This window comes from Giraffa tippelskirchi, chromosome 2 (genome assembly GCF_054371585.1).
Source record: "Giraffa tippelskirchi isolate mGirTip1 chromosome 2, T2T-mGirTip1v1.2.pri, whole genome shotgun sequence".
Classification (NCBI taxonomy): Eukaryota; Metazoa; Chordata; class Mammalia; order Artiodactyla; family Giraffidae; genus Giraffa; species Giraffa tippelskirchi.
Window position 1 is genome coordinate 141706834 of NC_137276.1, and position 24756 is coordinate 141731589.

Sequence of the window (24756 nt, forward strand, 5' to 3'; positions counted from 1 at the left end):
AGTTAAAAAGTCCTAAGAAAAAGAAACAAAAAGTGATGCTTTCAGTTATTGAGAACAAAAAAGTGATTATGGCAGAGAGAGAGCCTGCTGGGTCAAAGTCAGATATATCTGGGTTGGAATCCCAGCTCCAGCATGTTCTTGGTGTGTGACTTTTGGGCAAACTTATTTAATTTCTTGGAACTCAAGTTTCTTCATCTGTCAGTGGCTTCACAGGGTCCTAATGAAATTAAACAGTTTATGTGAAGTATTGCATAGCTCTGAATTGTTATTATTTACTAGTAGTATTAATACTTGAATCTGGAAGTGTATGCCCATCAAATAGAAAAATAAATTTAAAAATACATATAAAAGTGAAATAAAATGAAAAGCCAAAAAACTTTAACAGTCTCTGTGTTTTTGACCTCCACTCTGTACAGGATGCTGCCTCAGTAACTGCTAAGTGTAGGTGTTTGATATGCTTTCAAGTCTTGTGATTAAGTCTCAAAATTCAACTATATAAAGGGTAGAATTAGGAGGGGGCAGAGAAAGGAGTGTGAAAATATCAGTTTCTGATAGTGCATATTGGCTGCAAGTTCAAAAAATTTCAACTGTATCCCCTGGTTACCCAAAACTGATCTGATTATAAACTACAATGTTTAAAATGTGTCTCAATGGCAGTAATAGTTCTCTCCCTTTTCTGACCATGTCCTGTCTCATCTGGGCTATGATGCTTGGTGCTGGGTATGTCCAGGTCTTAACTCCAAACTTTATAAAGAAAAGTTGGAGGACCTGGAGATGTTTACTGGGAAAAGAGAAAACATAACAGGAATCTGTGGTATCTTTAGGTGATATGTGAAGGCGTGATGAATTTGTTTTGTGTTAGCTTACGCATTTGAAAGAGAGTACCATTTAGAATTACAATATGAGTTTGAGTCTCATTGCTTTCACTGGTGATGTAACTTAACTACTGAACTTTAATTTTCTCATCTCTAGTGTAAATCATGAATTAATTATAATCGGACTTTATTTACAGGGTTTTTGTGAGGATTAAATGGCTTGATGTTTGTGGAAAGCTCTTCATAAATGTCTAAGTCCTCCACAAAGATTATAATAGCACATTGTGTAGGGTCTGGTGGTTTCGTAATAGGGTCTCAATAAATATTTGTTGAAATGGTAAACAGCTGAATGAGTACTTCAGTGAGTAAAAAAGTAGATATTATATTGATATTTTCACAACTGTGTAAAAGTGGAAGATGTTTTGGGGTAAGGTATGGTGATCCTCATCACCAGACACTGGAAATCAAACACTAGATGACATTTTTGGCAAGTGTGAATTATTCGGGTCATGTGTGACCCAGGGGTTGGATTAAATAAACTTTAAAGTGCTACTTTAATGATGTTATTTTGGCCTGGATTCACTGTACAGAAATGTGCTCGGTGGAAGGAGGACACATTGCAATTTGCCTAGTACCACATTGAAAGAGCACTATGAAAATGAGAGGGAGCCAACCATTTCTGTGGTATTAGTATTGCATGTAATGCAAGGTATTGAACTGGTTGATATAAACATCCATAGATACTAGGGTTCTCAGTACTTCATTATATTTCATTTATAAAAGCATATCCATAAGACCTATAACTTCTTCAGATGTATCAACATTTTATCTTGCATCCAAAGGACCCCTATTATGGATTAGCTTAAGTGTAGTTTATAGCACACTTTATTTCTTTCTCACTCTATAACTGGATCAGATTATTCAATCATCAGATTATTCTTCTTCTCAGTTAATGATTTTTTTTATCATATCAAAATTTAAGATTATTCTACTAGTTCTAGGATAAAATGCAACATTTTTACAGATTAAAATGTTTTCCCTCACAAAGCCACTTCAGAGTAGCTTTCAGTATAGGCATAATAAAAAGTACTTGGATATTTTTTCTGATAATCTTTTACTGTAAAATTGGTTTGTATCTTATGTGTAGGTGGAAAGTATGGGGATGGCCTGAAGTCAGGAGACCTTCTATGCACTTGAAAGTTTTCTTGTGAAGGAGGGTTGCTGCTGACTCACTATGATTTTGTGGGGCTGACTATGGTTTCATTTGGACAGAGATCCAACCTATTTTTATTTGGTAATTGAAGGCCTGTGAGCCAGAGGCGAAAGCAATAGTGCCACTTTCCATTTCTTATGTAATGGCTGGCCATGAGACCAGAGGCATTGTTGGGGAAGAAACTGAGATTTAGGGCATAGAGAGTTAGGAATGGGGACAAACTAAGGAAAAAATGACAAGAAGCTCAAAATGAGCGAAGCTGGTGAGAGATGGTAACAGAAAGGGACACACAGCCTCGGCCTAATAGAGTTTGAAAGGAGAGTCGTTCAGATGTGATAGAGGGGAAGGAGAATCCCTGTGAAGATCTGAGTGTCCCTTTCCCTCCCAAAGTTGTTTAAAATCAAACACTACTGTAATGAGTTGAATTTCATTCCCTCAAAATTCCTGTGTTAAGGTCTTAAGCCCCAGTAATTCAGGATGTACTCTTATTTGGAGACAGGGTTTTTATAGAGATCATCAAGTTGAAATGAGGTCTTTGGGGTGGGCCTTAACTAAAATGACTGGTGTCCTTATAAAAATGGGATATTTGGAGACAGTCCCTCACACAGGAGAATAACTTGTGAAGATGAAGACAGTGGATGGGATGATGCTCCTGCAGCCAAGGTGTGGTAACCACCAAGGTTAAGCAAACCACCAGAAACAAGGGGAGAGGCATGAACTGGTTCTTCCTCACAGCCCTCAGGAGGTACCAACCCTGACAACACTTCGAATTTGGACTCCCAGCCTCCAGAACTGTGATGATAAACTTCTGTTCAAGTCACTCAGTTTGTGAGACTTTGTTATAGCAGTCTTAGCAAATTAATGCAACTATAGACAATCCCTGATTTATGATGCATCGACATAATTTGTTGACATAATTTTTCAACTTCTTGGTGGTGCAGAAATGATATACATTCACCGGAAACCATACTTTGACTTTTGGATTTTGATCTTTTCCTGGGCTAGCAGTATAGGGTCTGATATACTCGGGGTGCTGGGTGGTAGCAGTGAGTTGCAGCTCCCTGTGAGTCACAGGATCCTGAGGGTCAACACCGAGATGTTTATTTACTTTTTAGGCTGCACTACTGTGCAGTATGTGGGATCTTATTTCTCTGCCCAGGGGTGGAATCTGTGGCTCCTAGATTGGGAACATGGAGTCTAAACTACTGGACTACCAGGGAAGTCCCTAACCCACACACTTAGAATTGTCCTGTCCCCAGACACTCATTCTAGTGTTCACTCTCAGTATAGTATTCAATGAATTACAGGAGCTACTCAACACATTTTAAATAAGCTTTGTGTTAGATGATCCTGCTCAACTGTAGGCTGATGGAAGTGTTCTGAGCATATTTAAGGTAGGCCGGGCTAAGCTGTGATGTCCAGAAGTTAGGTGTATTAAATAATTTCCAACGGATGGTATTTTCAGCTTATGCTGGGTTTATAGAAATGTAACCCTACTGTAAGTTGAGGAGATCTGTACTCAGCTATAAAGCTCAATTAGGTTCTGATTTTCTCCTCAAACATGACTTTGCTGATTTCTTCAGTTCACTTTTCCTGCTGGTTCATGTTGCCTACTTTGTTGGTGCCCCTGCACATGCTTAGCATGTACCTTGGGAAGCAGTGTGGGTTTCTCTCTAGTTATAGCAGTGAGAGGAACGTGATCTCAAACATAAATGCATGGGTACATTACAGCAAGAAGGAAGACACTGCGCTTGAAATAGGATTTCCTATTGGATTTCATGTAGTCTGGATTAAGGAGAGACAATTAAATATGTTTATAAGGGTTTGTATATGTTCATGCTTCAGGGATTGGGTGCTCAAAGGATTTTTTAAAAAAATAAAGCTTTTAAAGAAGCCTTGTAAGAAGATAAAAAATAGATAAAATAATAATTGGATCCTTGGGAATAAATATCATGCTTCTACAACTGTAGTGGTGGTTATAGAAGAAGGATGTATTTCTGGTAATTCGCAGTGTGGATCAAAATCCTCTTGGCAAAACAGCCATTTAATCCACCACAGTGAATTTCATAACATTAGTTTTCTTGCTGTTTTCCAGTTTAGTTTCCAGACCAAATGCTTTTAAATATTTATCATCCAAAATGGTTTGAATTTTAATTCTTATTAGAATGACAATTGTTCTAAATAGGCTTGAAATTAATTTCTAAAATAAACTTTAATTTCTGAAACAAAGTTATTTCTGCCGTTCATAATACAGCAGTTTCCTTTGGCTTTTGGCTAGCATTTGAACAAACAGCTTCATATTTCTCCATTTTAATTTAGTGAATTCTGTGTGTTGGTATGATAGTCATAAAAGTACAGTGGAAATGTAAGGCATTAGATGCCTGTGATATATTACAAAATATGCAAAAAAACTTCTGTTAAACTATATTACCAATTTCTAATTGAAAATCCCCATAATAATAGCACTTGTAAAACAAATTTACTGTAGAGTTAGAGTACAATTATGAAATCTTGCTATCACTTTGTTCTTAATGTATCATGGCTTTTTAAAAATTTATTTTCAACACTTAATGGCATAATTTATCTGAAAGTTTGAGTACATATATTTTAAACCTTTTCTTTTGAGATAATTGTGGATTCATATGTATCAGCAAGAAGTAATACAGGAGGAATCTGTGTATTCTTTATGCAGTTTGTCCCCACAGTAACATCTTATAAAACTTTGGTAGAATATTACAGCTAGGATATTGACACTGATATAGTCAAGATACAGAGCAGTTCCATCACTACAGGATCTCTTGTGCTGGTCTTTTATAGCCACAGCCACTTTCCTCCTGCCCCACCTCCTTAACCCTTGGCAACCACTAGTTTGTTTTCCATTTCTATAATTTTTTCAGTTTAAAAAGGTATTATATATACACACACACTTAAGATATATATATAGTTGAATATATTGTTGCTATTATTATTGCATATTTTTTCTTATATGCTGTCCACTTCATTCATTAGAGCCCTTAGCATATTAATCATTGCTGTGTTAAATTTCTAGTCTGGTAATTACAACATCTCTGCCATATCTGCTTCTGATGATTGCTTTGTCTCTTCAAATTGTGTTTTTCACATTTTGGTTTGTCTTGTAATTATTTTCTTGATAGCTGGACATGATGTACTGGGTAAAAGGAACTACTATAAATAGACCTTTAGTAATGTGAGGAGAGGGCTTCCCTTGTGGCTCAGTTGGTAAAGAATTCATCTGTGGTGCAAGAGTCTGCCTGCAATGCAGGCAATCCGGTTTCGATTCCTGGGTTGGGAAGATCCCCTTAAGAAGGAAATGGCAACCCACTCCAGTATTCTTGTCTGGGAAATTCCATGGACAAAGGAGTTCAGTGGGCTAGAGCCCATGGGGTCACAAGAGTCAGACAGGACTTAGCAACTAAACTACACAATGTGAGTTGAGGGGAAGCATTCTACAGTTCTAAGATCAGATTTCAGTCTTTTACTGAACACATGCCTTGGACTGTGAACTTAACGAGTGTTCCTCAGTTCCCCACCTATTCCTCCTTACATGGGACAGGATGGCTAGTATGGGCTGGAGTTGGGTATTTTCCTTTTCTAGGTCATTTAGGCCCTGATAAAACCCCAAAAGTTATGCTCTGTTTAACTGCTTTCTTCTGAGGGAAAGCCTTGATGAGAAGGAAAGAGTGTTTTAGTATATTTCAGAGTGGTGACATTGTACAGGAGACAGGAATCAAGACCATCCCCAAGAAAAAGAAATGAAAAAAAGCAAAATGGCTGTCTGAGGAGGCCTTACAAATAGCTCAGAAAAGAAGAGAAGCGAAAAGCAAAGGAGAAAAGGAAATATATACCCATTTGAATGCAGAGTTCCAAAGAATAGCAAGGAGAGATAAGAAAGCCTTCCTCAGTGATCAATGCAAAGAAATAGAGGAAAACAATAGAATGGGAAAGACTAGCGATCTCTTCAAGAAAATTAGAGATACCACGGGAACATTTCATGCAAAGATGGGCTCGATAAAGGACAGAAATGGTAGGAACTTAACAGAAGCAGAAGATATTAAGAAGAGGTGGCAATAATACACAGAAGAACTGTACAAAAAAGATCTTCATGACCCAGATAATCACGATGGTGTGATCACTCACATAGAGCAAAACATCCTGGAATGTGAAGTCAAGTGGGCCTTAGGAAGCATGCCTATGAACAAAGCTAGTGGAGGTGCTGGAATTCCAGTTGAGCTACTTCAAATCCTGAAGGATGATGCTGTGAAAGTGTTGCACTCAATAAGCCAGCAAATTAGGAAAACTCAGCAGTGGTCACAGGACTGGAAAAGGTCAGTTTTCATTCCAATCCCAAAGAAAGGCAATGCCAAAAAATGCTCAAACTATTGCACAGTTGCACTCATCTCACACACTAGTAAAGTAATGCTCAAAATTCCCCAAGCCAGGCTTCAGCAATACGTGAACCATGAACTTGCAGATGTTCAAGCTGGTTTTAGAAAAGGCAGAGGAACCAGAGATCAAATCGGAAAAGCAAGAGAGTTCCAGAAAAACGTCTATTTTTGCTTTATTGACTATGCCAAAGTCTTTGACTGCGTGGATCACAGTAAACTGTGGAAAATTCTGAAAGAGATGGGAATACCAGACCACCTGACCCACCTCTTGAGAAACCTGTATGCAGGTCAGGAAGCAACAGTTAGAACTGGACATGGAACAACAGACTGGTTCCAAATAGGAAAAGGAGTACGTCAAGGCTGTATATTGTCACCCTGCTTATTTAACTTATATGCACAGTACATCATGAGAAACACTGGGCTGGAGGAAGCACAAGTTGGAATCAAGATTGCCAGGAGAAATATCAATAACCTCAGATATGCAGATGACACCACCCTTATGGCAGAAAGAGAAGAAGAACTAAAGAGCCTCTTGATAAAAGTGAAAGAGGAGAGTGAAAAAGTTGGCTTAAAGCTCAACATTCAGAAAGCTAAGATCATGGCATCCGGTCTCATCACTTCATGGCAAATAGATGGGGAAACAGTGGAAACAGTGGCTGACTTTATTTTTCTGGGCTCCAAAATCACTGCAGATGGTGATTGCAGCCATGAAATTAAAAGACACTTACTCCTTGGAAGGAAAGTTATGACCAAACTAGACAGCATATTAAAAAGCAGAGACATTACTTTGTCAACAAAGATCCTTCTAGTCAAGGCTATGGTTTTTCCAGTGGTCATGTATGGATGTGAGAGTTGGACTATAAAGAAAGCTGAGCACCGAAGAATTGATGCTTTTGAACTGTGGTGTTGGGGAAGACTCTTGAGAGTCCCTTGGACTGCATGGAGATCCAACCAGTCCATCCTAAAAGAGATCAGTCCTGGGTGTTCATTGGAAGGACTGATGTTGAAGCTGAAACTCCAATACTTTGACCACCTCATGCGAAGAGTTGACACACTGGAAAAGACCGTGATGCTGGGAAGGATTGGGAGCAGGAGGAGAAGGGGACGACAGAGGATGAGATGGCTGGATGGCATCACTGACTCGATGGGCATGAGTTTGAGTAAACTCCGGGAGTTGGTGATGGACAGGGAGACCGGGCGTGCTGTGGTTCATGGGGTCACAAAGAGTCGGACACGCCTGAATGACTTTACTGAACTGAGAGTAGTTCCTTCCAGAGGCCCAAGGGGATTTTTTCTGATACTTACCATTAACTCCTGGAGGTAAATTGCATAATATTGCGTAACTCCTAGACTGGTTCCCCTTAGAGTTTGTAATACTCAGAGTTGTCTGTACTGAGTGTCCAGCAATTTGTCAATTATAATTCCCACTTCACAAAGCCAGAATCATATTAACGATGTTGTTATTTTGCTTGAATCATCAAACATAATGAACAGGACAGTCTGCTGTTTTTACTCATATTTTTTGCTTGTGTTCTTTCACTTTTCTTGATATTTTAAAGTTCTTTCTTTTATGTTTTCCTTTCTATTTATGAAATTTTCTTCAGCTTTTTTTTTTTTTTTTTTTTAGAGTGAGTTGGCTGATGACAAATTCTCTTAGTTTCCCTTCATCTGAGAATGTCTTGATTTCCCCTTAATTCCTGGAAGATATTTTCATTGGGTGTAGCAATCTGTGTTGACATTCTTTTCTTTCATTATTTGAAAAATGTACCACTTACTTCTGGCCCCAGTTTTTTTAATTGAAAAATCCACTGTCATTCAAATTGTTTTTCCCCTAATAGTGAATCATTTCTTTTTTGCTGCTTTCGAAATCTGTCTTTGTCTTTAGCTTTTACAAGTTTGACCATGCTGCATCCTGGTGTAAATTTATCTTATTTGGGGTTCACTGAAATTTTTTAGTCTGTAGTTTCAGTATTTTGCCAAATTATGGAAATTTTCAGCTATTATTTCTTTGGGTACTTTTTCATTCCTATCCCTTTTCTCCTATCTTTCTGGGATTCTGATAACATGAATGTTAGATATGATGCTATAGACTCACAGCTCCTTGAGGTTCTTTTCATTTTATTTTCTGGTCTATTTTCTCTGTTGTTTCAGTTGGGTAATTTGTATTGTTTTATCTTCATTTCAGACTTCCCTGCTGTCTCAGTGGTAAAGAATCCTCCTGCCAATGCAGGAGATGTGGGTTCTATCCCTGGATTGGGAAGATCCCCAGAGAAGGAAATGGTAACACACTGCAGTATCCTTGCCTGGGAAATTCCATGAACAGAGGAACCTGATGGGCTACTGTCTATGGGACCACAGAATCAGACGCAACTTAGTGACTAAACAACAATCTTCATTTCATTGATTATTTCCTCTTCATTAGGCTGTTGAGCCCCTCCACTGAGTTTTTCATTTTGGTTATTGTATTTGCAATTCTAAAATTTCTATTTGGTCCTTCTTCTGTCTTCCATTTCTTTGCTGAGTTTCTCTTTTTTAAAGATATTTATTTATTTTTGGCTGTGTTGGGTTTTAGTTGTCGTAGGCAGGCTCTCAGTTCTGGCGCTTAGGCTTAGTAGTTGCAACGTGTGAACTTAGTTGCCCCCTGTCATGTGGGGCCTTGGTTCCTAGACCAGGGATTGAACCTGTGTCTTCTGCCTTGGAAGGTGATTCTTAACCACTGGACCACCAGGGATGTCCTCGCTCTATTTTTTTAATTGAAGTATAATTGATATACAATATTAGTCACAGTGTACAACATAGTGATTTAAAATTTTTATAGGTAAAACTTCATTTATAGTAGGAAATATTAGCTATATTCCCTATGCTGTGCAATATATCCCTGCAGTTTATTTTATAAATGGTAGTTTGTACCTCTTAATCCCCTACCTCTGTCTTGCTGCTCCCCTTCCCTCTAGTTTATTTTCTATATCTGTGATTCTCTTTCTTTTTCATTATATTCATTTGTTTTATTTTTTAGATTCCATATATAAATGATAAAATAGAGTATTTTTCTTCCTATGACTTATTTCACTAAGCATATACTCTCTAGGTCCACCCACATTGTTGCAAGTGGCAAAATTTTATTCTTTTTTATGGCTGAGTATGTATGAATATACATATATACATATATACACACAATGGAATATATGTATATATATGCCACATCTTATCTATTCATTTGTTGATGAGTATTTAGGTTGTTTCCATATCTTGGCTATTGTAAATAATGTTGCTATGAACATTGGGGTTGCTATGAGCATCTTTTCAAATGAATGTTTATGGGGTTTTTTGGATATATACCCAGAAGCAGAATTGTTGGAATATACAGTAGTTCTACTTTTAGTTTTTTGAGGAACCGCCATACAGTTTTCCATAGTGGTTGCAGCAATTTATATTTCCACCAAAAGTGTACAAGTGTTTTCTTTTCTCCATACCCTCACCAATATTCGTTATTTGTATTCTTTTTATGATAGTCATTCTGACAGGTGATCTCATTGTGGCTTTGATTTGCATTTCCCTGATGATTAACCATGTGGAGCATTTTTTCATGTGCCCATAGCCATCTATTTGTATTCTTTGGAAGATGTCTATTCTAGTCTTCTGCCCATTTTTAAATTGGGTTATTTCTTTTTTTTGATATAGAGTTGTATGAGCTGTTTACATATTTTGGATGTTAACCTGTTATCAGTCGTATTATTTTCAAATACTTTTCTCTCATTAAGTAGGCTATCTTTTTTGTTTTGTTGTACATTTCCTTTGCTGTGCAAATGGTTGTAAGTTTAATTGACTCCCATTTATTTATTTTTGCTTTTGTTTCCTTTGAATTAGGAAACAGATCCAAAAATATTGCTACAATTTATGTCAAAGAATGTTATGCCTATGTTTTTTTCTAGAAATTTTTGCTTTCTAGTCTTCCATTTAGGTCTTTAATCCATTTTGAGTTTATTTTTTTATATGGTGTGAGAAAATGTTCTAAGTTCATTCTTTCACATGTAGCTGTCCAGATTCCCCACCACCACTTAGTGAAAAGACTGTTTTTCCCCATGCATATTCTTGCCTCCTTTGTTGTGGATTAATTGACCATAAATTTGTGAGTTTATTTCTGGACTTTCTATTCTGTTCCATTGATCTATGTGCTAGATTTTTGTGCTAGTACCATACTGTTTTCATTACTGTAGCTTTGTAGTGTAGTCTGATGACATTTTACAATTTGTTTTAAGATGTTTCTAATAGCTTAGATATTTTTATGATGGCCTCTTTAAAATCTTTGTCAAATTATAATAGCTCTAACATCTTTATGTTAGCATCAGTTGATTGTCTTTTATCATTCAATTTGAGATCTTCCTGTTTCTTGGTATGATGCATCATCTTCAGTTGAAATTTGGACATTTAGGGTACTAATATTATGAGATCTCGATCCTATTTAAGTCTTCTGTTTAAGCTGAATTTTTCTGATCATGCTATGGCAAAAGATGGGAGGGGCATTGCCTCATTACTGCCAGGTGGGGATTGAAGTTCAAGTTCTACACTCAATCTCCATTGACTTGAGGAAGGGGTTCCTCATTACTTTCGGATAGGGATGAGTATTCAAACATTCAAGCTCCTCACTATGTTTGCGCTGATAACTCTCTAGCAGTACCTCATCACTACTCCTCATGTGGCCTCCGCTGACATCATATTGAGAAGGGAAGTTCATGATTGTTGGGGGCTAGTGAAAATCCTGACCATCTCCTAGGCCTCCTCTGACACCATACCTAGTGGGGATGAACATTCAGCCTCCCTATTTGGTTTCTTTGACACCAACCTTTTAGGGTGGGAAGGCTTATTATATCCCAGTGAAGGTAGAACTCTAACTCCTCACTTGGGCTTTGCTGATGTGGATGGGGGTTTGGATTTCCCTTTTTTTTTTCCCCCTGTGGTGTTTGGCTGGAGTAGAATGATTATTTGCCTAAGAGCTTTCCATCTTCAGTGGTTCAGAGGTAAAGAATCTGCCTGCAATGCAGGGCACCTGGATTGAATCACTGGGTTGGAAGATTCCCTGGGGGAGGAAATGACAACCCACTTCAATATTCTTATCAGGACAATCTCATGGACAGAGGAACCTGGCAGGCTATAGTTGGTGGGGTTGCAAACAGTTAGATACGACTGAGTACTGAGTCAAAAGGCAGATTCGGCTGCCTTTTTCCTTGTCCTTTGGCTGGAGGGAGCAGGATTTTGTTGGGGGTTTTGTTTTGTTTGTTTCTGAGTTACCAGGTTTCATCATCAAATGTGGAATGTCTGAAGCAAAAAAATAAGTAAATAAAAGAAAATCCAGTGAACTCATCACCATGTTATTGCTCAGGACTCTAGGTCATTTCTCTTTTCATTCCACCTTTCAGCATCTTATATTTGTTTTACATATAATGTCTAAAGTTGTGTTTAATGTGAGAAATAGGGAAAAGCATGTCTCCCCCATATTCCTGTAAGTGGAAGTCCTCCATCATGGCTTTTAAAAAAATGATTTCTGACCTTTATTCCTCAGGAAGATGTATTTTTGTTTCTTGAATCTGTTTTCCTAGTTGCTGCTAAAGATTTAGATCCCTGGGTCGGGAAGATCCCCTGGAGAAGGAAATGGCAACCCACTCCAGTACTCTTGCCTGGAAAATCCCATGGGTGGAGGAGCCTAGAAGGCTACAGTCCATGGGGTCGCAAAGAGTCGGACAAGACTGAGCAACTTCACTTTCACTTTCTTTTCTAAAGATTATTATCAGTATGATGAAGTGAATAACTGAGGCTGAAGGGGTCTCCTCTCCATCAGAGGTATTAGGAAGTTAAAAGCTTCTCGATTATCTTTCAGTTCAATAAGAAAGAAGAATAACTTTATCCTGTCTCTGGGTTAGGATCTCTAATTTAGGTCCAAATTTCACCAGCCGCCTCATGTTCTCCAGAATCTCTTATCCAGCAAAAAGCCATTTAAGCAGAGTACACATATGCTTTACACACACAGTTTTGATGATACTAAGAGATATGGGTATGTTGGTGCTTGTGGCATTTGTGTGTGTTTTAGATTATGATCTTGTTCCCTCCTCCACATGTACCACTTTAAGAAAGTTATAATCAGAATGATAAATGATCCATACCTTCCTTTAGGGCTGCATGTAAAGGCAGTTTTATTTTGCCCTTCTCCAAAAGATGAAAGGAATAATGAGTCCACTATAAATGACTGAATGAGCCACAAGTCAATTGTTCTGAACTTGTTAATCCTACTTTCAATACAGAATGGAAGATGTCCTATGGTTCATTTAGCTACCAAGTGGTGTAAGCTGATATTTTGTTATTCTCCAGAATTACAAAGGATTGCAAAACTTAGCCTATAAATACATGCAGTAAGATGCTGACTGCCAAGCAAAGGAGATACTTAGGTAATTTAGAGACAGTAACTTTTAGAATGAATGGCAAACTCACTCTTCAGTTCAAATGAAATTGAGATATATGCTCCCCTCCCTTGCCCCAGAATATTTCACTGAACTTCTGAAAGATGCATTTAGAAAAGTTTTTACAGAGATAAAAATACTAGTAGGTTTGGAGTAATACGAGTATTTCCAATTTCTGTTTTAGTCATTTCCTTATATTATTAGCTCACTAGTAGGACAGGCAGGGAGAGATTCCTGGAAGTGGAGGCGTAAACAATGTGCTGTCCAGTCCCGAACATATGCCTCTGTGCTGTGAGGTAAGGTATGCAGGGGTTACAGGAATATGTGCTTCTGAAATTATGTTTTCATGGAGATCCTGGTGCATTTCAAAGTACTTAGTTAATGCACCAGAAAGTGGAAGCCACAGTAGAAATACTACAGGAATGACCAGACTTCCAAGCCGTTTTCGTGGGGTTCTGCTGTTGCAGGGAGAAGGAAAATGGTGAGCTCTCAAAGCAACCTAAACAGATTGATCTGTGAATGGAGACACGGTGAAGGAGGACAGTAAGAGTACCATTTTCCAGGGGCTAGTGGGTACCATGCTTCAGATTTGGTCATGCATCTGCTGCAAAGCAGTCTGGGTAAGTCACCATCTGGTTCTGTGAGCTGTGATCTAGAATAGGATGGCTTGCAATCCTCCTATAGCCACTCACTGCTGAAAAGCAGATTGAAAGATTATCTCCTTGGTCGTCTTACAGAATCTGAGCCAGGATCAGGCAGTGTTCTTTGCGCCATTAAATTTTAGTAGCTGCATTTGGTTTACCATAAGTGTTCTAGTTAATGACTAGGAACAGAGCCTTTGACCCAAACAAACTTTATTCAAAACCAAACACTGCCCATTCAACGTAGGCTTGTTTTCTTGTTAATTCTACAAAGCTCTTTCCCTCATTTTCCAAAGGACAGATAATGACATCTCTCTCATAGGATTGTTGCAGTCATTAAATATGATAAATTCTTGAAGTGCTTCACATATACTAAGAGATCAGTATTCATCACTGATGATACTTGTCATCACCACATTATTCATTTTTTATCACATTGTTTATTTACCTGAAATATCTTTTTTCTATAGCCTGTTTCCATTGTAATAGTTATTCAAAAGCAAACTTTAAATAGACTAACATAGTTTGAGAATTTGTTGGAAATCACAGTATTTTATTAAGTATGTGAGGACCTAATCAATGGCTGATTAGTTTTGTCTACCCCTTGATAAACTCCTGGTTAAAAAGGCGCAGTTTCTAGATTCATGCTCCCTAGATGCGAGCCATGATAGATCCGACTCTTACACAGAAATGTTTCTGCTGCAGAAATTTCTTGCCAAATCATCAAAGTTTCAGAATAATTTTAGCCAACTAAGTATATGAGAAGTATTCTCAGTTTTGGAGGAAAGGCCGAATACAGGTGGAAAGTGAGTGACTAGCAAATGCAGCTATCAAAAGTGTTTAACAAATTAACCACATACTTTTTCCTTTAAGTCAGAGGAGAAAGATTTTGTTCAATTTAAGCCATGATTGAAATTCACCATGTATCAATATTTGGAGTGTTGCACAGTGGCCAGGAGAGATGTCCAGAACTGAGGCTCTCTGCTTTCTCTGCTTGCCAGGCTAGACGTGGCTTTGCTGTCTGTTTGAGGAAGGTCCTCCCTCCAGGTCTCACAGTTGCAGGGCTCAGCCTCTGACCACAGTCAGGAGGGTCTGCCAGGGGTTTGGCAAAGGCTCCTCTACTACAGTTGCCAGTTTAGACACTTACTGGCACAGACTCACTGTCCCAAGAATTGCAATGATTTATTTATTCCAGACACCTGGCCTCTTCAGCCCCTTGGGCCTTGCCTCCCTGCCTCCTTCCCCTCAGCCCGGTCAGCAATAGAGCACTTGGCTTTCTGTGCACGATCTGCATTATGCCATGGACAGAACTGCTTAGCAGTGCTCAGAGCACACACCGTAAAGGAATTTGGGGATATGCTAATGAAGAAGCCCATAACCAGAAGCGGAGAAGATTCATAATCAAATTGCAGTAAATCTGTGGAGACTCCTTAAAGAACAAGACACACAGGAAAAGCCGGATTGCTGGAAAAACTGCTTTGCAAATGAGTAGCATGATTGCTGAATCTTTGACAAGATGGCAGTCCTGTCAGACAGACACAACTGCGTATTAGTCAGCCCAGATGCCTGGCCAATGAATGATAGTGCCACACGTGCAGTCTCTCTGAGCAGAGTTGCTGGAAATACTCAGGTTTGAATGTTGATGTGGAAAGTAAATAAAACGCTCCGATTTGTTTTTTCCTTTCCCTCTTGGTTGGTTAACTGCCCCAGCCCATCTCCCCAATTTGTGCTTTCCCCTGCATGGTCTGCCCATGTCAGCATCCTTGCATAGAACAGAGTTGCTAAGTGATATGCAATTCTATCCCCCTTTTATCTTAAAAAGCAAATGAGTGAATCAATGAATGTCATTTCTGTTTGACAGTGAGTATGATTTGTAAGTTAAGATTTTGAGATAAAAAGGAACCCCCAAAGTTAAATATTTTATAATAAATTCACATGGATGCTTTAAGCTTTAAAGTTTAAAGATATCCACCTAAATTCCATTTGTTGGATTCATGAAGGATTATGATGTACTGTGTTATATTTTATTATTTGAAGTTTTAAGGTAGCATTTTTTCTCATGAAAATTCATAGGATCATGATTAGATGCCGAAGTATCTCTCATTACTTTTAAAGTAACAAAGTTTTATTTCTCTTTATTTAGTCTCAATCAGATCTAGAGGCATATCAGAATAAGACAATATTTTATGTCATACCAGATTAAATTTTGATCTTCGCAGTGCAAAATTTAGACTTTGTAAATGAAGAGCCAATAACTTTGTCTTCTGAATTGTAGACAGTGTTGCTTAAATGTTTCTCTAAACTGAATCTCTGGTGAGAAGAAATAAGAATGTTCCAACTTAACAGTTGGCATCTTTTTTTCTTTAAAAAGACTCTTTTTTCTACAGATTCCTTTTTCTATTTCCTTCAGGTCTAGTGCATTATGGGTCTTAGGATTCAATGCACAGTAACACAAAATCATAGACCCTGAAGTTACACTGTATTTCTCAGTAGGCTGTGATTTGCCCAAGGTCCCACAAGTGGGACCTGAATTCATGGTCAAGAATTTGTAGATTGAGGCTTTGTATGGTTTCTGGTTATAGATGGAGAACTAAGGAACAGGGGAGGAGGAGCATATACCAGTGGATTACAGAGGGAGACTAAACCAAAAATTCCTTAGTGACCTCTTTGGCTCAGATTGAAAGAACTTTATTTTGAGAACTGAAGATATATAAACTGGACAGATTTTACTTTGATGGGAGGTCACCATAATTCCCCTTTTGGCATCATACCTGAATGCTCAGCCATACATAAAATAATGCTGGTTGGTTGGGCTTTTTCAGTTGCACAAAGCTTGGGCTTCTATCAAGAAAGAGATTAGGCTCTAAGATCAGATCAAATCCTGATTCCACCACTTACTGACAGTGGGATTTTAGGAAAATTGCTAAATTTCTCTGTTTATAATAAATTGTGCCTTTTACCCTATGTGAGGGTTAGTGAGTTGGTATATGTAAAGTGAATAAGAGTGTTGGCTTGTATTAAGAGCTCAGTAAACATTAATTCTTCTTTCACTTTGATGGTCTGACTTTCAAAAGACCCAGTTTTTCAGAGCAGAGAGGGGATTTTGAATCTTAGTTCATTATCCTTTATTTTACAGGTGAGAAAACTGAGGCCTGGAGAAGGACGTGGCTTCAAGCTAATTTGTGACAGATCCAGGTCTCTGAATGTTAGTTCAGGATGTTTTTTACTGTATTAGCCTCCCTGTAAATAAGCCTCTGTTCTACTTGTGGATAGAAGACAGAATCTGACCACTTCTTATAGCCACTAGGTTCAGGGTTCAAGCCACCAGTATTCCTCTCCTGTACCACTGCAGTTACCTCCTAACTAGACTCCCTGACTCTGCCCTTGCCCTCTTCAATGTAGTCTCAATTCAGCAGCTTAGAGTAGTTTTTGTTTTTCTGTTTGATAAGGCATGATATCCTCTCCTCTCTCGTTTCATCTCCTATTACTCTTGTCATTCTACTCCAGTCATCTTGCTTGCAGATCCTTGCAGATCCTTGTACCTGGTAGGCATGCTCCAATCTCAGGGTCTCACATTTGCTGTTTCCTTTACTTGGAATGCTTCTCACCAGATATTTGCATGGTTTGCATTTTTTTCAGATATTCATTCAGTCATCACCTCAGTGAATCCTGCCCTGACTATCTATTGCAGTTGCAATCATCTGCTACTCTCCATTTTCCTTTCCTGGCATGTGTTACTTATATTCCATATTTCTTTAGATAGTTTATTGCCTACTTTTCTCTAGCAGAATGCAAATATCATGACGCACTGCTTTTTCATGGCTTTATCTCCAATGTCTAGAACAGTGTCTGCCCCAGACACTGATTTCAGGAATGAGCAGTATGGTAACAGGACCTGTGGGTTATTCAAAAGGGTGTATTTTCTCAGATATTTTTGATACAGACTAAAGCTAAGCAAAGTGTGATACTCCTATTTAAAGAATCCTATTGTGGCAAGGGACTTCCAACACAAGAAAATTTGCCGCACCTTTTTAAAAAACATAATCTGCTTATTTTTGTATTTGTACAGCTAAACCAACATACATAAACCAACACCTTTCTGGAGTTAATTACTGGAAAGGAAATATTCTGTAAAGCCAAACCAAAACAAGAGTCACTTTCCTAAAACTCTATAAAGAATACATAGTGTTTTAGTTCTGGTGAATTAGAAAATAAACACAATTGTCACACTCTTTCTCTTTCTGGGTCCTTAGAGAAATCTCAATGATAACAAAATATAGACAGGAGGTCAGCACTCATGAATCAAATTTCATCTTGATAGTCTTTTTATAGACCTATAACAAAGTGGAGCTCTGAAAATTGTGTTAGGTAATAGGGATTCTGACAGACCCTTTAACTCCATGGAACTGGGAGGTGCTGCTATAATTCTGCTGCTTCGGATGAAAATTTCAAGTGTTTTCATTAGGTACAACAGCTGTTTCTATTACCGATAACAGATCTCAGAGGTGGTGATGCTGATATCAACTTCTAGTGGGCTCAGAACACAGTGTAGCTTGTACAATTAGCTTTTTTTTAATTATTTTTTTTTCTGCACATGCAAATTAACTCTGTAGCAGTAAAAGGAAATTACTTACTTGCTACCGGAATCGTCTGAAAGTGATACGATCATGCTTTGTAGCGTCGCATTAACCAAATTAAAAGCCCTTGGGAAAAATTTGGCACCCTGTTCCTTCCCATTCACATCTTCCTAAAGACCTTTCAGGAGCTTCCATTTAGAAAGCTGGGATCATTACCAGGACTTTTAATTTGGAAAGATTGGCTGCTCACCAGTGAGTCTTTCTAGTTACCCGATGGTTGGGTGGAGTGGTTCTGAGCTGTTCCAATCTCAGAGGCCTTGAACTTGACTATTCTCCTGACTCCTGCTTGCTTGCAGATATGTCTTCCTGTCCGGGGCCCCGATCCATGGCTCCACTGCTAAAGTTTATCTCTAAGATGGATGCTATAACCTCATTCTTTCCACAAATGCACATATTACTCCACTTTGAAAAATTGAAATCTGTTTCTCCAACCCTATGATTCAGGGCAGGCCTATGACTGCTTTGACCAATAGAATATGGTAACAGTTGCTATCCTAGATCTGGACTTAGTCTTTTAGAAGACTGATGGTTTTTACTTCCTTTTTCTTGAGATACTTCCTCTTGGAACCCAGCTCTTGTGCTGTTTAAAGCCTAATTCACATGGAGAGGCCATATTTAGGCACTCCAGTCAATGTCTCAGCTGACTAATATCAGATATCAACCATATGAGGGAGCCATCCTAGAGTCCAGAACATTTAGCTGTCAGGTGACTCCAGCCCAAGGCACAGAAGTCATCTGATTGAACTGCAGGAGAGACAGCAAGCAAGAACCACCTGGCTGAGTCTAGTCAACCCATAGACCTGTGGGAGATAATTTTGTTCTAAACCACTATATTTGGGATGGTATTTAACACAGCAGTAGAGTAACTGCAGTGAGGACAAAGTGTGAAGCTGCTGGCTGAGTTCTCCTGTGAATGTGGACATCAGATCACTAGCTTAGGGTGAGGTGAAACTTTGCCTACAAAGTGCAGGCAGGTGTAGACAAATGTCAGTCACTCTTCCACCTTTTTGGCTGGAATTTCGTAATTGGACTATTCTGTTATCTCTTGGATTTGTAAATATAAATATTTACTTTACAAATGCAAATATTTCTTGGAGGGATACTGGTTTAAACCAGGGTACAAGGGTACAGCAAACTTTTTTGTGTGTAGGGGGCTTCCCTGATGGCTTGGATGCTAAAGAGCCTGCCTGCAACGTAGGAGACTCAGGTTCAGTCCCCGGGTAGGGAAGATCCCCTGAAGAAGGGAATGGCAACCCACTCTAGTATTCTTGCCTGGAGAATACCATGGACAGAGGACCCTGGCAGGCTATAGTCCATGGGACCACAAAAAATCAGACACAAACTGAGCGACCAACACTTTCGCTTCACTTTTCAGATAGCAAATATTTTAGGCTTTGTGAGCTATATGGTCTTCATGGCAACTATTCAACTTGGTCAAGGTGACATAGATAATACTTAAATGAATGGCATGGCTATGTGCAGTAAACTCTATTTACAAAAATAAGTACATGGTTGATTTTGGACCTATGGGCTGTAGTTTACTCTGTGCTAAACAATTCTTTATGTAGTCAGCACAAATATTTAATTATATTGCTTGACTCCCATGAGCCTTGGATTTGGTTTACCTCTAGCTTTGGTTTGCCCTATCATTCCTTCTTAGTCTCCTTTGTAGAGTTTTCCTCCTAAATTTGAAATGTGCTCCTCAAAGCTGTTTTCTCATTATTTGCTCTTTCTCTGCCATGCCACTCACTCAAGTGATTTCAGTTATCACCAATTTGCCAATGATTTAGAAATCTCTATCTCTATTCAGTCTTCTATCCAGAACTCCAGACTCCTGTATTTCACCTTGGATATCTTGCCCTAGTTTCAATACCCTAACTTCAATGCACTTTTGTGCCAGCGACCCCATGGACTGTAGCCCACCAGTCTCCTCTGTCCATGGAATTCTCCAGGCAGGAGTACTAGAGTGGGTAGTCATTTCATTCTCCAGGGTATCTTCCTGACCCAGGGATCAAACCCGGGTCTCTCACACTGTAGGTAGATTCTTTACTGTCTGAGCCACCAGGGAAATCCAGTTATTGGCCTTTTGTCCCTTAACCCCAGTGGGGCTTCCCTGATAGCTCAGTTGGTAAAGAATCCACCTGCAATGCAGGAGACCCAAGTTCAATTCTGGAGTTGGGAAATCCCCTGGAGGAGGGATAGGCTACCCACTCCAGTATTCTTGGACTTCCCTGGTGGCTCAGCTGGTAAAGAATCCGCCTGCAATGCAGGAGACCTGGGTTCGATCTCTGGGTTGGGAAGATCCCCTGGAGAAGGGATAGGCTACCCACTCCAGTATTCTGGCCTGGAGAATTCCATGGACTGTATAGTATAGTCCATGGGATCACAAGTCAGATAAGACTGAGTCACTTTCACTTTCACCCTTTGATGCTGGGGCTGGAACTCTGTAAACTCCATTTCTGTTTTGCCAGCTCTTTGTCTCCATCAACAGGGGACGATAGAGGGGCACTGTAAAATCAAAGGAGAAAAGAGGGACTTGCTGCTTGTTTATTTACTGCGGGCTTCCTGTCTGCTTGGGGTTCCTGTGAACATCTATCCAGTAAAGGTTCTTTGCTCTAGAAATATACCTTCTTTTCTGTAGTGGCTGTGAAATCTAGTTTTTCCAAAAGTTGCCAAATAACCTCCATTAAAACTGCTTTCCTCCCTCCCCATCAGCACCAGTGGGTTAGTGCCCCCTCCTCAGAAAGCTTTCACGACTTGGAGGAGCTTTCTCCTCCAAGCTCGGGGACACTGGCACCAGCTAAACAGCACCTCCTAGAAGGAGATCGGAGTTGTGGCCCAGCTGGGTCCCAACCCCAAGTTTCAATAATTGCAGTCTCTTCCCTTTGATTCTCTAGCCCTTAAGGGATAGTAGCTGTTTCTTTTAATGGTTCCATTGTGATAAATTGTTTTCCTTTTCAGTTACCTACATTTTCATACCCAGTTAACCACCGTGTATATTAACTTCCTTTTCAAATGCCTGGTATGCTTCCTGTGGACTCTGAAAGTGTTTATGTTCTCAGCCAAAAGCTGCTTCTTTGAAGTGTTTCCTTCCTTCCTTTGCACCAGCAAACCTCTCCCTATTCCCCACCTGGTGGCTCAAGCCCAAAGTCTGAGCATTGTTCTAACTTCTTCCGTCATCTAAACTCCCATATGCAATCAGTAAATAAGGCCTGTGGACTTGCTTCCTGAATATTTCTTATATCTGCTTCTCTCCATCTCTGTGCCCACCAAAGTAGATCATGCTACCACCTTATAACTGACCTCGCCAGATTTCTGTAGCCTCAGTCTGTTATCCCACTACAGCCCTAGAGATGTCTCAAAAAAATTTACCACATAAAGACTTCCTGGAACATTCTAAATCCTGAACATAATTTATAAGACCTTCTGTGATTTGATTTCTCCTGCCTTTGCACTTCATTTTAAAACATGTTCCTTATTCCTTGTCAGTTTTACCATGCTCTCCTAGCATTCTTGGTACAAGCTTTTTCCTCTGTGTAGAAATCTCCCATTTTATCTAGATAGCTCCTACTATCTTTCGAATGTTTTACAAATATCACTTTCTCAGAGATGGATTTTCTGACCTCTCAGACCAGATTATATTCCTCTATTTGTTCCCATAATCACTGAACATCCACTTTTAGAATATAATATTTATAAACATTTAAGTAGCTGCTTCTTTCCTAAGTGGTAAGGCCCATATAGGTAGGGGCTGTGTTTGTCTTGCCCAGCAAAAGGTCCATAACACACAGCGATCTTTCAGGCATAGTACATATTCAACAAATATTAGATGAGTTCAGTTGATTTCTGTTCTATACATTCACCCTAGGTTCTCTGAATTGATTATAGAAGAGACATATTTCTGCAAATGCATCAAAATCCCTCATGGCTGACTTTACCTCTTAAACAGTTTTTTTCTTCTCATGTCTCCTGACACCAGTTTTCCCTTTGGAGGTTCTTACCATGATTGGAGGAGACTGAGTGGGGAGTACACTGATCAGAATTTATCACTTTCATCTGGACTGTAAACCAACACTATTCCTTCCTACATTGTCAGAAGGTCTTGTGATATCACACAAGTCTCCTGAGTACCTGGGGCCAGGTGCATCTCAGGGCTTGTTTTGTGTAACTCAGGTAACCAACGAAGAGATGTTCTCTGATTTCTAACAACCAGTATGTCATTTCTTCACCCCAAACATCAATGTGCTAGTTTTCTTCTAGTTCCCTGAAATGTAGTCATTATTCCTCAAGTGTCAATTACAGGAGAAAGGGTTGGGGAGCAAATTGAAACATTGATGAAGGGGCTTTAAATATATATAATAACCAATAATGAAGGAGCAGATAATGAAAATATAACATGAAAATGAGCATGATAAGAGACACCTAAAAGTACATGACTACAGTCAGAAATGCAGCAGACCTGAAGGAACAAATTAAATAAATGTTCACGTTTCATCTTGGTTATACTTCCAGGGAGAGAGCTGCATTTGTTTTAAAAAGAAAACCACCAATAAAACAAACTGAGGAACTTCCTTTTCATCTTTAAACAGATTTGACCCCAAATGGGTATTTTCTTTGAGAATAATATATCTTTTTTTCCTTCAGCTGAAAGTTTTACCTTTTGAATTGTATTCCACACACGTTCTTTATCGTTTCTTCTTCCTTCAAGGGTGTCCATAGCATCTGCCATTAGTGACTGCAGCTGTGGCACCAAGATAAAAATTATCAGTGTGGAATTCACACAGAAATAACTTCTCTAAATACACAGATTAAAACCTAATTAAAAAATCATTTGTACGCTGATGATTTTATTACTCATCTTTCTGACAATGAACACTGCCACCTCATTGCTGCTTCAGTCATTACCAAGTATTATTGCAGATATAAAACGTTGAAACAATGGAAAGATTCCTCTTGAAAATTTGTAGAAAACATATAGGTTTTAATGTAGTGGGTGTTGATGTTTTATGAAAACAGATTTGGGTTGTAAAGAATGAAGGCAGTAGTTAATTCTCTTGGGAAATGGCATGTAGTACATGAACGCGTTTTAGTGTTTTCTCCTGAGGCTAATGTATCATAATCCTAGGCATCATGCAAAAACTCACCAGAGGACCATACTAGAATTGTGTTGTTTTATTACCCCTTAAAGGATCTAGCTCACTGAAGTTCTTTTACTATTCTTTTCTTTTCTATAATTTCAAAATAACCAAGATTTCTCTTTAGGTTGCATTTCAGAGGCGAGTTTTAAAATTCCACCCTTTGCCCCAAACTGCCATATTCCAATTTAAAATAATCCTACACACACGCTGGGACTTTCCAAGTGGCTCAGTGGTAAAGAATCTGCCTGCCAAGTAGGAGACACGGGTTCAGTCTCTGTGTTGGGAAGATCCCTTGGATAAGGAAATGGCGACCCACTCTGGTATTCTTGCCTGGGAAATCTCACGGACAGAGAGGCCTGGCTGGCTATAGTTCATGGGGTCGCAAAGAGTTGGACACGACTGAGCAACTAAATAGCAACCGCTGCACACAGACGATGTATGTGCCTGCAAAGTAATGAGGCCACATCAAGCCATGTGACATTTGAAGCTGAAAAAAAAGTTCTCTAAAGAAGAACAAATGCCAGTTCAGTTCACCGTGGTGTCAAACGTTATGATAATCTTAGATAATCTTTCTGTTCTTTAGATATTTTAGGTAGGGAGTTGAGTCACTCAGAACTCTTCTACTGAGTAGTCACTGTTTGTGTAGCATCATAAAAGGGATTTCAAGGATATATTATCTAGGTTAACCCATGCTTGGTACTTGGAAAGTAAAATCTATTAAGATGATGAAATCTTGAAAGACACATGATTTTTAAAAATATTTGGTTTGCACATATATATCCCTTTACATTTACTTTTTTTTTCCTAGTAGGTATATATATATAAATTATGAAAATGTCCCATGAAATCTTATTTTTCAAGGTTTCAGGTAGTGGAGTATTGCACGGATATGTTAGTTAGGGATGTCAGTAATGCTAGTTTCATGCTCTTTTTGTATATTTAAAAATATAAGAATTTCCAGAAAAAAGAAAGCTGCAGATGTGTGGTTAAGAAGATCTAAGTGCAGGAAACTCCCCTGTATTTTTCATTTAAATCTTGAGTGTGCTTTTTAGGAAGACAGGATCAACATTGTGCCAGCTTCTTAAATTAACATTTTCTTTGCTTTCTCTTATCTCAGAGGAGCATTAATCATCTAAAATTGGCTATAATATGCACTTGGAAAGCTCCACAGTTACTACACTCCTGAATGCCTTATGAATGGTAGGATAAACACTTAGCCTTTTAGAAGGCATTCTGTGCATAAAACCATACAGGTTTAGAAAGTATTATTGCCAGGTTCGACTTAATAATTACCTGACTAATAGACTTTTTCCCTCATACTTTTAATGTTTGGTATGCAGAATTTTATTATTTGGCTACTCCAACAGTTTTAAATGGTTACTTTGAATATCAATATTTATTTAATATGCTTTTGCAGATTCAGATGAACATTATAAATGTTGGCAGTTCATTTC

At 38.8% G+C, this 24756-nt stretch overlaps 1 protein-coding gene across 1 annotated transcript in view; it reads right to left on the reverse strand.

The window, feature by feature from the left end:
* Nucleotides 1–24756, reverse strand: part of SPATA16 (spermatogenesis associated 16) — a 252946-nt gene that overhangs the window by 5790 nt on the left and 222400 nt on the right. Inside the window, exon 10 of the mRNA XM_081570959.1 lies at nucleotides 22822–22905. Coding sequence (XP_081427085.1) covers nucleotides 22822–22905 — 84 coding nt within the window. The remainder of the gene's footprint in view (nucleotides 1–22821; nucleotides 22906–24756) is intronic.